Source organism: Nematolebias whitei, chromosome 15 (genome assembly GCF_014905685.2).
Source record: "Nematolebias whitei isolate Nwh7 chromosome 15, NemWhi1, whole genome shotgun sequence".
In the NCBI taxonomy this organism is placed as follows: Eukaryota; Metazoa; Chordata; class Actinopteri; order Cyprinodontiformes; family Rivulidae; genus Nematolebias; species Nematolebias whitei.
In genome coordinates this window covers 16,219,335-16,234,093 of record NC_056512.1, presented here as the reverse complement: position 1 = coordinate 16,234,093, position 14,759 = coordinate 16,219,335, and the positions used below count along the sequence as shown (strand labels likewise).

At 40.8% G+C, this 14,759-nt stretch overlaps 1 protein-coding gene across 1 annotated transcript in view; it reads right to left on the bottom strand.

Annotated features, from left to right (window-relative positions):
- The window catches only part of caskin1 (CASK interacting protein 1), a 259,915-nt gene that overhangs the window by 81,745 nt on the left and 163,411 nt on the right, over positions 1–14,759 (bottom strand). Inside the window, exons 9-10 of the mRNA XM_037689337.1 lie at positions 5,123–5,231; positions 3,460–3,479 (exon numbers count right to left, since the gene is read on the bottom strand). Coding sequence (XP_037545265.1) covers positions 3,460–3,479; positions 5,123–5,231 — 129 coding nt within the window. The remainder of the gene's footprint in view (positions 1–3,459; positions 3,480–5,122; positions 5,232–14,759) is intronic.

The window sequence follows — 14,759 nt, the reverse complement described above, 5'->3', positions numbered from 1 at the left end:
ATATATATATATATATATATATATATATATACACACACATAAAGGCATTTTAAACTCTTCCCAAACTCTTGCAATATTCTAAACAATGTTTCTAAACTCTAAACGCTCTAATAGAACACAGAATGTCATGATCTCAGCTCTCTGCCACCTTCTGCTCTCTGCCAGCCCACTTCTCTGCTAAAATTACACTCATCACCTCCCAATATCCCTCCTTCTGTGTAAATAAACAATTTAAATACTGTAATATTTTAAATAAACAATCTATGGAACTATTACAGTATATAAATTTAAATTGTAGAGAAGAGAAGCGCAGCAGAAGAGCAAAAGGTTAACCCTTCACGCAGCTCTGCAGCACGGAGCAGAATTGTACTTGATCAATTACACTGAAACAAATGAACATAGAAGTTCTAACATAATTAAAAATTACTTTTAACACTTTTATATTTTGTGTTTATGATGATTTTAAGACATGACATACTTTGAATTTTAACTTGGAAGACAAAAGTCGATCGGTGCATCTAGACAGCAAAGGGTTAACCTTCACAAAGCTTTTGCAGCAGGAGAAATGTGGGCGTGGCAAGGAGCCGCAGGTGGCAGAGAGTGGAGATCATGACAGGCTGCAGGAGGGAGCTTCTCCTTGCACCTAATGATTTAGCAGGTGCTAAATAATTGAAAACAATTTATTTTAAATAAACAATCCATGGCTCATCCATCAATCAGCCAATTGTGTGTCATGTCCAATCTTACTTGGAAAAACCGCAAAAGAGCGAGTCCGCGAAAGTCAAACCACTAAGTAGCGAGGGACTACTGCATTACAAGGAGAAAAGAGGTAACTCTTAGTTTCTACTGTCTATTTTATTCTAAAAAAAGACAAAAAACAAGACTCTAAGATAATAGTGGGCAGGTTATTAGAAAGAAAGAAGACTTATGTGTTGTCATCAGTGTATGTTCTCATACAATGACAAAATTAGTTCTCTGCATACCCATGAGATACACCCAGGTGGCGCAGTGGGCAGCTATGTAGGCACCTGGGGAGCAGTTAGGGATTGAGTGTCTTGCTCAAGGACACCACGGCATGTGGACATGGTGGGGAGTTGAGCCTGTGACTTTCTGGTCCCAAGAAGGCTGCCCTACCTTTACACCATCTTGGCCCCTTATTAATCTAAGTGATTTTTCATTATGATGTGAACAGATAGTAACCCAAGTCCCATCTGGTTCTTCTGCTGATTTACTGGATCTTATTTTTCAGCTTAGACAACTGGAAGCTGCAAAACAACATCATATTTAGCTCAGCAGCATCAAATATAGGCTAAATGAACAAAGATGACTTCAGTCCAAACATGCTTTGGGGAAAAGTCTCACAGCCTAATGCAGTCAGGGGTTAAAATGACAGCATTAGTTTCACAAGCTGGAGGACACAGGCCCATTAAAATACATTACCTCTCTTGTTTTCATAAATCATTTGGCTTTTATTGCTACCATCCCGAGAAAAGCGTTTGTATCATGCCCTCCTCCCTCTCAAGCTGTAGCGTTTAATTATAAGTACTACAGCAGCAGCCTCCTCCCGCTCCATGAGAGACACTCAGACTGAGTCTCTCTCTCTTTCTCTCTCTCAGACCTGTAGCTTGGTCTAATTCATGCACAAGTTGCACATGTCTATACGATGATAGTGATGCTCCAAACACATTAACAGTTAGATACAAAAGTCCTGGTAGGACGGGGTGTGGTGCAGGAGGAGGTGGTGGGCGTAGTGGTGTAGCAGTTCTGGTATCTCCGCTGGCTGAAGTGAATTGGTTACGTGCGATCACATATTAAAAAAATTATTACTTCATCACCTTCGGTGGGGTGGGGATGGGGCTGGGGCTGGTTCCTTGGAAAAAAGTCCCGGAAACACTGATCGGTGCTCACACCTGCAATCTATCTCTGACTTAGGAGCACTGTGCAAACCCGCCAAGTGTCAGATAGCACGACCCACCCTGCTCTGCTCTGATTGGCTCAAACTGTGGCTCTGGTTCTCTTTATTGGTTGAAAGCAGCATCACTTTCATCCAACCTTTATTTATACAGGTTAGTCTCATTGAGTCACAAGGACTCATTTACTAGAGAGACCTGTAGACTTTAGTCCCTGGATCATCATTAGAATGGATGGCTTTAAAAAGACCGCAACAAAACACACATTTTTCCATTTCTAATTCAACAAAATGTTAAACTTCTGAAGCTACCAGACAATATTTCTCTATAGTTGTGCATATTAGACCTTATGTCCCCTTTATATTGAATGACGACCTTACTATGTTGTAAAAATTCAGGCAGAACATGGAGGGTCTAGGCGAGGTCTTCAGGGGCGTAAGAGGAAGGCAGCAAGCTCCCCTTTATAGAGTGTGATAGATCTCAGAGAGGTTTTAGACATGCACAAAACATCTGGAGAAAGGTTTGGTGGTTTATTATTGTCGAGTCAGCATGTAGAGGTCCTGGGTGAATTGTGGCGGCAGGGGATCCAAGACATGGAGCCCTCACTTACTGGCCTGACTTGGTCTTTAAGAATTTGAAGCACGACTGATCACTAAGTCCTCGTGACTGGACTAAGACCATGTTCTTGACAACATCACGGAAACACAAAGTTTGTTTCTCAGTCATCCAGGTATATAACAACAAAAAAGGTTGAATCATGTCATCTGGACTTCGTTTTTTTGTTAAAAAGAAACGTTTCGCCCCTCATCCAAGAGGCTTTGTCAGTCTGAGGCCTAGCCAACCTTTTTTGTTGTTATATACCTGGATGACTGAGAAACAAACTTTGTGTTTTTGAAACCATTAGTGAAAAGGCCAGACTTCAGGGGTATCTGAGGCAGGCTTGAAACACAAGAGTCAGGGTGGCTTCTGGGTAATACCAGATGGCTAGGCCTCAGACTGACGAAGCCTCTTGGATGAGGGGCGAAACGTTTCTTTTTAACAAAAAAAACGAAGTCCAGATGACATGATTCAACCTTTTTTGTTATCACGGAAACAATGTAGAACAGATTAAATACCTGTGGCAGTATAGCAATTCTAGTTTGGCAGGGTTTTTTTTAGCTATAGCTGCATCCTGACATGGTTTGAGGGTTGGTTGGGATACAGGACATGGTGCGATCAAGTGTAGTAAAGTAGAGGAGACTTGCTGCTAACATACAGAACATGAGAACATCTTGGAGATGCAGAGACCAGTAGTTAATAAACCTATTTGAAGAGTACCAAGATATTAGGCCGCATCATGATTGTTTTCCAAATTTCCTGCAATCCAGGTACAACTTATTAAGACTTGGATTAAGACTTGGATAGCACAGCAGGGATTGTCCTCCAGTGTGAATGGAACTGTACTTAAAGCACAATGCATCATAAAGTTCAGATCTATTAAACACGTCTGCACAACATTTAAGTCAGTAAAAGTCGGTCTGCTCTACTTCTACCACAGCATGCAGCTCACTTTGATGACAGCGCCATCGACTGAACAAAACGTTTATTTTGTCAGTTGTTAAAAACCTTTCAGTGCTTTTTTATTCCTTTTTGATAATGATGAGTTTGTTGTAGTTTGAACAGTTTTTATTCTCTCTTTTAGGGTAATAGTCTCAATCAGGTTTTACCAGAAAAATACAACAGTCAAGAGTATTCTGTAAAACGCAGGTCTGTAAAGTGTCAGAATAATCATAATCCAAAATATGAATTCCTTCTCACAACAATCTGAATATATGTGAGTCTATTAGGTATAAAAATTATTGTGGTGGGGTGAAAGGGTAATTTGACTGATGACGATGCTGTCCATTGTGTTTAAATCAAAACAGTTCAGTTAAAGAGCATGTAAGAACATGAAACTGCAGCTATCAGTTTCAGCATGAAGAACTTATCTACCAGCCTTCTCAAACCAGTTTATAGTCACAGCATTAGACTTTGCAGAACTAAGAGTACAGGATTTATTTGGTGTAACTGGTCATGATGAAAATAAGGTCCAATGGGGTCCAATAGTCTAATGACAGTTTCCATGGAGTGGACTGTCTTACAGATGGACAGATGGAGACAATATAAAGGACAAGGGTCTGACTTCTCTGACGGATGTAAAGTTGGAGCACAAACATGGTTTTAACAAAGGGGTCAGTTTGACATTTCTGTTATCAGAGAAATTGTCAACAGACAGATAGAGGGACAGCACCATATAATACATCCCATCTTAATAAGAGTGTATATTAAAAAAAAACAACTCCACTGACTTTAAGTTCAAAATGTTACTTTGATGTTAAAAATTATTAATTTTTATGCAGTTTTAATAAAAGTTTTGTTTTCAGTTGTCTACATAACATTATTTTATACTGTGAATGTAACAAAGTCCTTTCTGGCCATCTTTTGCTCATATGTACAAAAGATCAGTGGTTCCGAACCTGATCCTTGAGGAACACCATCCTGCATGATTTAGTTGTTTCCAGCACGGCTGAATTGAGAGAATGGGTGATTAACAGACTTCTGCAGAACTTGAGGAAGTAATTAAATCCCTAAATCAGGTGTTGGGAGCAGGAAAAAACTACTGGTGTTCCTCAAGGACCAGAGTTGAGAACCATTGCATTAAATTATGTGAAAAAAAAAAACTGTTATTTTTTAATATTATCATTTTATTTCTTACAATAATTTTGCTTTTCATTACAAACTGTACATACGTAGTTACTGTATACCTTAACATTTTCAAACCACCTATTATTTTTTCTTTGTTTTTTTTTTTTTTTACAGATTCATCTTATTCCAGTTCTCCTCTTAAGTTTGTGATGTGTTTAGTGATATTTTTCATACAAAGTTAATTAGCTCATCGCAGTACAACTTACCAAAAGTTCATCCACTTCTTTTAAACTGTTGTTACTGAAAACAATGCTTATTTCAGTGTTCCATTGATAACTTCTTACATATAAATTTGAACATAACTTAACATTTCTAAACTAATTTGATGATTTTTGTAGAGTAAAGTTGTGAAGACCAGACTGTTGTTGTCATATTCAACAGATTTAAACATGTTAACGCCACCACAGAGACTATTTATCTTTTATTTTTGTGTAGAGGGTTGTCTCAGTTTCCAATGCTGGAAGGTTTTTATTCACAGATCCACTTACTTCCAGCAGGAGTCTCACCACGTCCGTCTTCCCACAGAGGGCAGCTTCGTGCAGGGCAGTGCCCGCCTTGGTCTGCCTGTTGATGTCGATGCCAGCTTGGATCAGCAGCCTGCAGAGAGACGGAGACAGTGAGAAAAGAGGACAATGAGGACACAGATTGTGTTGTAAAGCACTTCAAGTAGCCTAATTGGCTAGGAAGGCACTACCAGTCGCTTCTGTGCTGTGAAGTGACAATAAGAGTAAAATAAACCTGACAGCCAAGTGTCTTTGCTTACTTGCATCATGGCTGCGAGTCAGGTCAGCTGATCAATACGCTTGTGCTTGTTCACCAAATACATGATGACAAAACATACTGGACACGGTCTGCACAAAAACCTCAAACCAAAAGGGAACTACACACCTGTTCATCATTTAATGAAAGACACATTTAGGAACTGGTTCATACTAACGAGATCATCAGAGATGATCCTTTAGGAGTTAGTGCCAAGTTTACCAAAATGAAAAAAAAAAAAACTAAAATGATGCTCATGATGATGGAAAAACAAGTTTGGATTTTGTTCAACCTGAAATGTGAAACTGATTAACTGGAAATATCCTGATGCATGCTCAATAATCCAGGTAGAAAAATCTAAAAAAGTTAAATCTGGTCCTCTGGACATTCAAAAAAAACAAAACAAAAAAAACAAAGCAAAACAACAAAAAATGTAGAAACGTTTCGTCTCTCGTCCGAGAGACTTCCTCAGTCTGAGGTGCTGTTTTCAGCTCAGTCTCTTAAATAGCACCTTCTCAGAGTGGATCAACCAGTTTTGCTGCTGACAACCAAAACCAGCTGATCACATGCTCAAGAAGGACCATCAGCCTTACAATGGATCATTAGCACCTGATGGCTGTTTACTATTCACAGAGGGCTGAGTGATACTAGCAATCACAGCATTGTAAGAGGGGGACAATTGAACACGTAGGCCTCCACCCCTGTTTAATGATGGACGGTTTCTTTTCACAAAGATGGCCTCCTTTACTCCTCTCTCAAACCATTGTTCCTCTCTATCCAGGATGTGCACATCTTCATCCCTGAAAGAGTGACCGCTGGCCTGGAGATGAGTGTAGACTGCAGAGTCCTGGCCTGATGATGTTGATCTTCTGTGCTGGGCCATCCTTTTGGCCAGTGGCTGTTTTGTTTCCCCGATGTAAGACTGATCACAGCCCTCCTGACACTGAACAGCATACACAACATTACTCTGTTTGTGCCGGGGGACTGGATCTTTGGGATGAACCAGTCTTTGCCGTAATGTATTTTGGGGTTTAAAAGCCACTGGGACGTTATGTTTAGAAAATAAACGTCTCAGTTTCTCTGATACTCCCTCAACATATGGAATGACCACTGGTCTGGGTCTGGGTTCCTCCTTTTCACCTGATGGCTGACTGGAGTCCTGTTTGGGTTTCTTCTCTGCTTTCAGGAAGGCCCAGTTAGGATATCCACATTGCTCTAGAGCCTGTCTTGTGTGGGATTTCTCCTTCTGCCTGGCTCCTGAGCTAGTGGGGACGCTGTCTGCTCTGTGATACAGAGTCCTGATGACTCCTAACTTGTGCTCCAAAGGGTGATGGGAGTCAAACTGCAAATACTGGTCTGTGTGGGTGGGTTTGCGGTACACCTCAGTTTGCAAATGTCCTCTATCAGAGACTGAGACCTCACAGTCCAAGAAAGCCAACCTGCCATTTTTTACATCTTCTCGTGTGAACTTGATGTATTTATCCACAGAGTTGATGTGGTCAGTAAAATGTTGGACTTCCTGAGATTTGATTTTAACCCAGGTGTCGTCAACATACCTGAACCAATGACTTGGTGGTGTCCCTGAAAAGGACGTCAAGGCTCTCTTTTCTACCTCCTCCACGTACAGGTTGGCAACAATAGGAGAAACTGGAGACCCCATAGCACACCCATGTTTCTGCCTATAATATTGCTCCCCATATGTGAAGTAGGTTGACTGCAGGCACAGTTTCAAGAGTTGACACAGTTGTTCTGTGGAAAGCGTGGTCCTGCTGCTCAGAGTGGTGTCTGATTTTAATTTTAAACTGACCACCTCTACTGCATCATCAACAGGAATGCATGTAAAGAGTGATGTGACATCAAAAGAGACCATTGTTTCATCAGTCTCCATGATGACATCCCTCACATTATCCACAAAGTCCATGGTGTTCTGTATGTGGTGTTCTGAGCTGCCAACTAAAGGGATGAGTACAGACGCCAGATATTTGGAAACATTGTAAGTGACAGAGTTAATCATACTAACGATTGGTCTTAAAGGTACACCTTGTTTGTGGATTTTAGGTAAACCATAAAGACTAGGTGTGGCCTCCCCTGGGTACAGTCTGTGGTACAGAAAACGGTCAATAGCCTTGTCCTGCTCCAAAATTTTCAGGCAATCTATCAATTTCTTCTTGTAACCGCTTCCTGGATCTCTTTTCAGAGGTTCATAAGTGTTTACGTCACTAAGGAGTGTCATAACTTTCTCATGATAGTCTTTCTGGTTCAAAATCACTGTGCACCTTCCTTTGTCTGCTGGGAGAATGATGATGTTTTTGTCCTTGCTGAGAGTGGTGAGTGCGTCCCTCTCCTCTCTACTGATGTTGGAAGGTGGTGGTTTGGCATTACTGAGGCAGGCTGAAACTTTGACTCTGAGCTGTTCTGCTTCAGCTTCTTTAATTTTGTTGTTGCGGATGGCTGACTCAGTAGCTGTGGTCATCTCCACCAGAGGAATTCTACTTGGTGCAACCGCAAAGTTCAGTCCCCTGGCAAGAATCTCTGTCTCTGGCTGGGTGAGCTGTCTGTCAGATAAATTCTTCACCCACTTTTCTGTCTCCCTGGCATGTAATTGACTACTGGAGTGTTGTCCTACACTGAATGTGTTGTTATTGGAATAGTGATGTTGTTGATGAGTTGCTTTGTTTTTTTTTTGAATGTCCAGAGGACCAGATTTAACTTTTTTGATTAACTGGAAGTTTTTAATAATTGTATCTTAATATATCCGGTATATTTACTGGCAGCACGATGTCTCAGTGGTTAGCACTGTTGCCTCACAGCAAGAAGGTCGTGGAATCAATCCCTGGTTGGACCTGGGGTCTTTCGGTGTGGAGTTTGCATGTTCTTTTTGTGTTTGCGTGGGTTTTCTCCGAGTACTCCGGTTTCCTCCCATAGATCAAAAACATGCATGTTAGGCTGCCTTCAGGTCCAGGCCTCCCTTGCAAGAGATCTGTGATCTCAATGGGATTTGCCTGGTTTAATAAAGGTTCATAAAATAAAATATCCAGGTGTTTAAATGGTAATATGTCTTTAGTTCACATTTAAATTACTTAGAATTAAATAAGATTAGATAGAACTTCATTGATTCATTGGTAAGATCCCTTAAGAGGAAGTAAAATTTATATAGATATATTTTATATATATCCTCCTTGAATTGCCACCTTATCATGGTGGAGGAGTTTGTGTGCATGAATGATCCTAGGAGCTATGTTGTCAGGGGCAATTGTAACTGAGAGGCGTGAGTGGGAGGAACGGCTTCTCTGATCTGAACCTGACTGGTGTTCTGTTGTTGGACTTCTGTGCTAGTCATAGTGTGTCCATCACAAACACCATGTTCGAACATAAGTGCACTTGGCGCTAGGGATGGGGTAGATCCGATCCAGTATCGGTATCAGCCTCCGATACCAGCATCATTTACGTATCGGATTTTTCCGATCCACCTGCCGATATTTCCGATCCATGATGTATGTTGGCTTCAAACTATGGAATGGATTTCCTGAACAGCGGCTTGTCTCATGAACCGAGTAATAAGACCCGCCTCACATTCAGGAAATCCAGTTCATAGTTTGCAGCACCTACAACGTGAGGACTGAGTTAGCAGCACTGTGGCTAACAGCTAACAAACTTTTCATCTAAACATGTCCGCTGTGTGGAAGTATTTTACACTAGAAACACCACAAGACAGCATCGTGCAATGTCTGCAGAGCCATAGCACCACATTAAACCACGTTAAAGTTAGTTTTACGATGAACATTTGAGCTCCGTGGCTTCAGCTGGGCGCTGCTCTTTGGTCAAACCGAAAGAGGCGACTTGACCCCGGCCAGCCGCGTCCAATCTGCCCGTCTCTGAGGAGGGACAGACTGAGCGTGGCTGCCCCAAATCAGGCTGCTTGCTTCGGATTGAACAAGAAGAAGACATCGCTGAAACCATGGAGCTCAAATGTTTACAGAGAAATTGCTAAACTTCATCATAATTAATGACCAACCACTATCACTTGTAGAAAATGAAGGATTTCACAGCTTGATACTTGCAGCCAAGATATAGTTTACCCTCCAGGAGATATTTATCAGTACAACAGGAGACAATCATAAAAAAACATGATTTGAAAATTATAAATATATTAAAAACATAAACAGCTACATTATAAAGTGATGTAAAATACTAAAAACAGGAACATGTCTGTTGGTTTATGCCATGAACTTGGCAGATGTTTGAAGCCATTTAACATTTTATTTAATTTATTCATTCATTTAAATGAAACAAAATGTAAAAAAAAATCATCAAAAAGAAAACAGTGAATGAAAAGAGTGCAGAAAGAAGAAAAAAATCTTATATCTGCCCCTTATTTAAAAAAAATATAAAACAACTTTAAAGAATCGCTTAAATTAATCACTTTAATATCCACTTTAAAACTAGGAATAAAAAGAAACATGTTTTGTGTTAGCATAATTTAATTCTAACTTTAAAACTTATCCAACATTAATAAAACTTACCTCAAGTTGCCTTTTTGGACATGCATGCATATAGTTGTATAAATTGTACTTGAGAGGAGATTATTGCAGCCTCATATAAAATCAATGATGATCATGATATCGGAACTGGATCGGTAACGGCCGATACTCAGTTCCAGGTATCGGGATCGGATCGGAATGTTAAAAAAGTGCATCGGTGCATCCCTACTTGGCACCAGGACACCCTAGGTCGTAGATTGATGATTGACTTTATAGTCATATCATCTGATTTGCGGCCGTTTGTTTTGGACACTTGGGTCAAGAGAGGAGCTGAGCTGTCAACTGATCACCATCTGGTAGTGATTTGGATCAGATGGCGGGAGAAGATTCCGGACAGACCTGGTAGACCCAAACATGTAGTGAGGGTTTTCTGGGAAAACCTGGAAGAAGAACCATCAGAGAGATCAACTCACACCTCCAGAAGAGCTTTAACTGCATCCCAGCTGAGGCGGAGGACATTGAGTTCGAGTGGGCCATGCACCTCAGTTGTTGAGGAAGCTGCCTTGAGCTGTGGCCACAAGGTTGTCAGAGCTTCTCGTGATGGCCATCCACGAACTCAGTGGTGGACACCCCAGGTTAGGGAGGCTGTCAAGCTGAAGAAAGAGTCCTATCGGATCTTATTGGCTGAGGCAGCTGAGGAATACCGGAGGGCCTGTTGCTGAGGCAAAAGATAGAATGTGGGAGGAGTTCGGCGAGGCCTTGAATAAGTCGGCTCCGAGGAGGGGCACTGGAGAAGCAAGTACGATCACTGGTCAAACCTCAGATCCAGGAGGAACAATGCGGGTTTCATCCTGGCTGTGGAACACTGGACCAGCTCTTTACCCTCACTAGGGTCCTAGGGGTCATGGGAGTTTGCCCATCCAGTCTATATGTGGGTTTAAAGGAGGGTAAGGTGGGTTTAATAACTAAAACCCAGACTGTAAGCAAACATGTTACTGTCAGTCCAACAGTGACTGTAGGAGAAACTGATTTCAAGACGTGTCCAGAAAATGTTGCAGGAAACTGGTTCTGACTGAAACAGATATTTGTGCTCGTGGTGAGACAAAAACAGTTTCACATTAGGGGTGTAAATCACCAGCTTTACCACGATACAATATTATATTGATTTGTTTTTATGACGATACAATTTTTCTCGATATCACAAAGTCTGTCACGATACGATTTCGATTCATAAGTCTGCGCTCGATATATTACGTTATCAAATGCCCATCTCATTTACATATAAATAAACTTACAAAAACAATTCAAATATGATTTAGCCATTTTATTTCTGTTATTACAGGCACCAGGCATTAAAAAAACAAAAACATTTTTTCTTCATTAATGAAAAAATCAAAATAAATGACCTGTTCAGTATAGTTTCACATTTCTCATGTTTAAGTGCATTTTTTAAACCAATTTACTTAAAAGTGCCCTGATTATCTTTCAGTTATAAAGAAACAAAAATAGATATTGAGCTTACATAACATGGCTATCAATGCCGTGTTTCTTCTTCAGGTGAACGGACAAATTTGTTGTTTCCTGAGTATTTGAACTCACACTGGCACCTGTTGCATACAGCATGAGTTCTGTCTGTTGAGCCGTCCTTCTGTTGGAATCTAAATATTTCCACAGAGTTGATTTAAATCCAGCAGGAGAGAGAATTTAATTATTTGTGTTTTCTGCCTCGTCTGCCATGTTGCTGAGGCGGCCACAGAGCACAGCCGCGCACGGAAATGGTGACACAGACGTGCCTTGAGAATTTCAAAATAAAAGCGTATTTTATAGATGACGATATGAATTGATGTTTTGGTTTTGCCACAATATAATTGAATCAATCATTTAATCAATATATCATTTTAAATCGATGTGTTGTTACATCCCTATTTCACATGTGACTTTAATATTACCTAATATTTAATATTATCTAATACTCTGCCTGTATTAGTACGCAGGAGCTGCTCAGTAGGCATGACGTGACCTACTCTAAGATTTTAGACCTCGTGGCCCCGCTAAAAATCAGGTGACCAAAGCATGCACAACACCCCTGGTTGAACGCGACCACTCGTGCAGCCAAACATCTATGCAGGAGAGCTGAACGTAAGTGGAAAAAGGACAAATTACAAGTTTCTTTTATTATGTTAAAAACGTGTTTGAAAGACAATCAGAGCATCGTTAGATTTCTGTGTCAAGGTTGGTAATAATGTATCCGCCTCATTACCTCTTTCTTGCGGGGTCCCACAGGGTTTGATTCTTGGACCCCTTCTGTTCTCACTTTATTTGCTCCCACTGGAGTCCATCCTGACGAAACATGGTCTTTCATTCCATTGCTATGCTGATGACTGCCAGATCTACCTGCCTCTGAAACCAGCAAGTGTTTGCTCCATTCACCCTCTGTTAAAATGTCTGGACGACATTAAGGCCTGTATGGCTTCAAATTTCTTAAGTTTTAACAATGAGAAGACTGAAGTCATTGTCTTTAGCCCTAGCTCAACTGCCGCCACTGATCCTGTCAACCTGGACTCTCTTCAGCCATATCTTAACGAGTCTGGTAAAAATCTCGGGATGGTTTTAGACTCTGACTTCAAGTTTGACAAACAATTCAACTCTGTTCTGCAGAAAAGCTTCTTCCAACTCAGACAGGTAGCTAAGCTCAAGCCAGTGTTGTCCAGACCCGACCTTGAGAAACTAGTCCACGCCTTTGTCATGACCCGATTGGACTATTGCAATGCACTCTATGCTGGGATCAGCCAGGCCTCCATCTCACGTCTTCAGCTCATCCAGAATGCTGCTGCTCGGCTTTTAACCGGAACTCATAGGTCTGAACATATTACTCCAGTTCTGTCCTCCCTTCACTGGCTCCCTGTTCGTACGAGGATAGTCTTTAAAATTTTTCTGTTGACCTTCAAATGCTTAAATGGCCTCACACCCCTTTACCTCTCTGATCTTCTGGAACCTTACGTTCCCTCTCGGGCCCTTAGATCATCTGATCAGCTGCTTTTGGCTGTTCCAAAAACAAGACTGAAGCTCAGAGGAGATCGGGCTTTTTCAGTCATGGGCCCCAAACTCTGGAACAACCTGCCCCCCAACATCAGGCAGGCCACCTCCATTCCTCACTTCAAATCCCTGCTTAAAACTCATCTATTCTCTCAGGCATTTCACACAATGTAAATTGATCTAGTGTTTTTTTTTTTTAATCTGTGACCCTATGTTTTAAATGCTTTTTATTAATTCTTCAATTATTATTATTAGTGTATTGTATATATACAGTATATATACAGTATATATATATATATATATATATATATATATTCTCTTTAATTTTACTCATTGATTCTTGTTGTTAAGCACTTTGATAATAAGTTCTGTTTTAAATGTGCTCTATAAATAAAGTTGACTTGACTATTTGTAAATGAGTCCTCGAGGCTCAGTGGGATTTGCCTGTCTAAATAAAGGTTGAATGAATGAAAAAAATATCATCCATCCATTCATTCATCCATGCATCCATCCATGCATCTACCTATGCATCCATCCAACCTCCAATGCATCCATCTATCGATCATCCATCCATCAATGCATTCATCCATCCATCCATCCACCCATCCATCCGTGCATCCTTCCATCCGTGCATCCTTCCATCCTTCCACCCATGCATCTATCAATACATCCATCTATCCTTCCATCCATGCATTGATCCATCTATGCATCCACCCATCCATGAATCCCTCCATCCATCCATCCATCCATCCTTAATCCATCCATCCATGAATCCATCCATCCATGAATCCATCCATCCATGCATGCATCCAACAATCATCCATCCATCTATTCATCCATCCATGCATCCATCCATTTATACATTTTATCCATCCATCCATCCATCCATCCATCCATCCAAGCATCCTTTCATGTATCCATCCATCCTTCTATGCATCCAATCACCTTTCCACCCATCCTTCCTTCCGTGCATCCATCCATGAATCCATACATCCATCAGTGCAGCCATCCATCCATCCATGCATCCATCTACCCATCCATCCATTCATCCAGACACCCATCCATCCATCCACCCACCCATCCATGAATCCATCCATCCATGCATCGAACAATTATCCATCCATCTATTCATCCATCCATGCATCCATCCATTTATACATTTTATCCATCCATCCATCCATCCATCCATCCATCCATCCATCCATCCATCCATCCATCCATCCAAGAATCCTTTCATGTATCCATCCATCCTTTTATGCATCCAATCACCTTTCCACCCATCCTTCCTTCCATGCATCCATCCATGAATCCATCCATCCATCAGTGCATCCATCCATCCATCCATCCATCCATGCATCCATCTACCCATCCATCCATTCATCCAGACACCCAACCATCCATCCATCCATCAACCAATGCATTTATCCACCAATGCATGCACCCACCCATCCATCCATCCATCCATCCATCCATCCATCCATCCATCCATCTTCACACGTTTCTTCCTTTCTGGGTCAATGAGTTGCAAAGACTTCAACTGTTAATTCAACAGATTTGTAATCTTTGTGATAAATCTTGTTGATGTGATAAATCTTGTTGATATAGTGTGGTGGATTATTTTGTGCAACTTTCAGGAAGTTTACTTTGTGAATTTATTTAATGAATAAAGCAGCAAAAATCAATTCAATAAATAAATAAATAAATCAAATGCAAAATTGTACATGATAAATTGACAGAGTGGGAGAAAATTACAAGCAACATTAAATATTGGAATGATTTGTTAGAGTGAATGATTTTATTCTTGTGTGTGTGTGTGTGTGTGTGTGTGTGTGTGTGTGTGTGTGTGTGT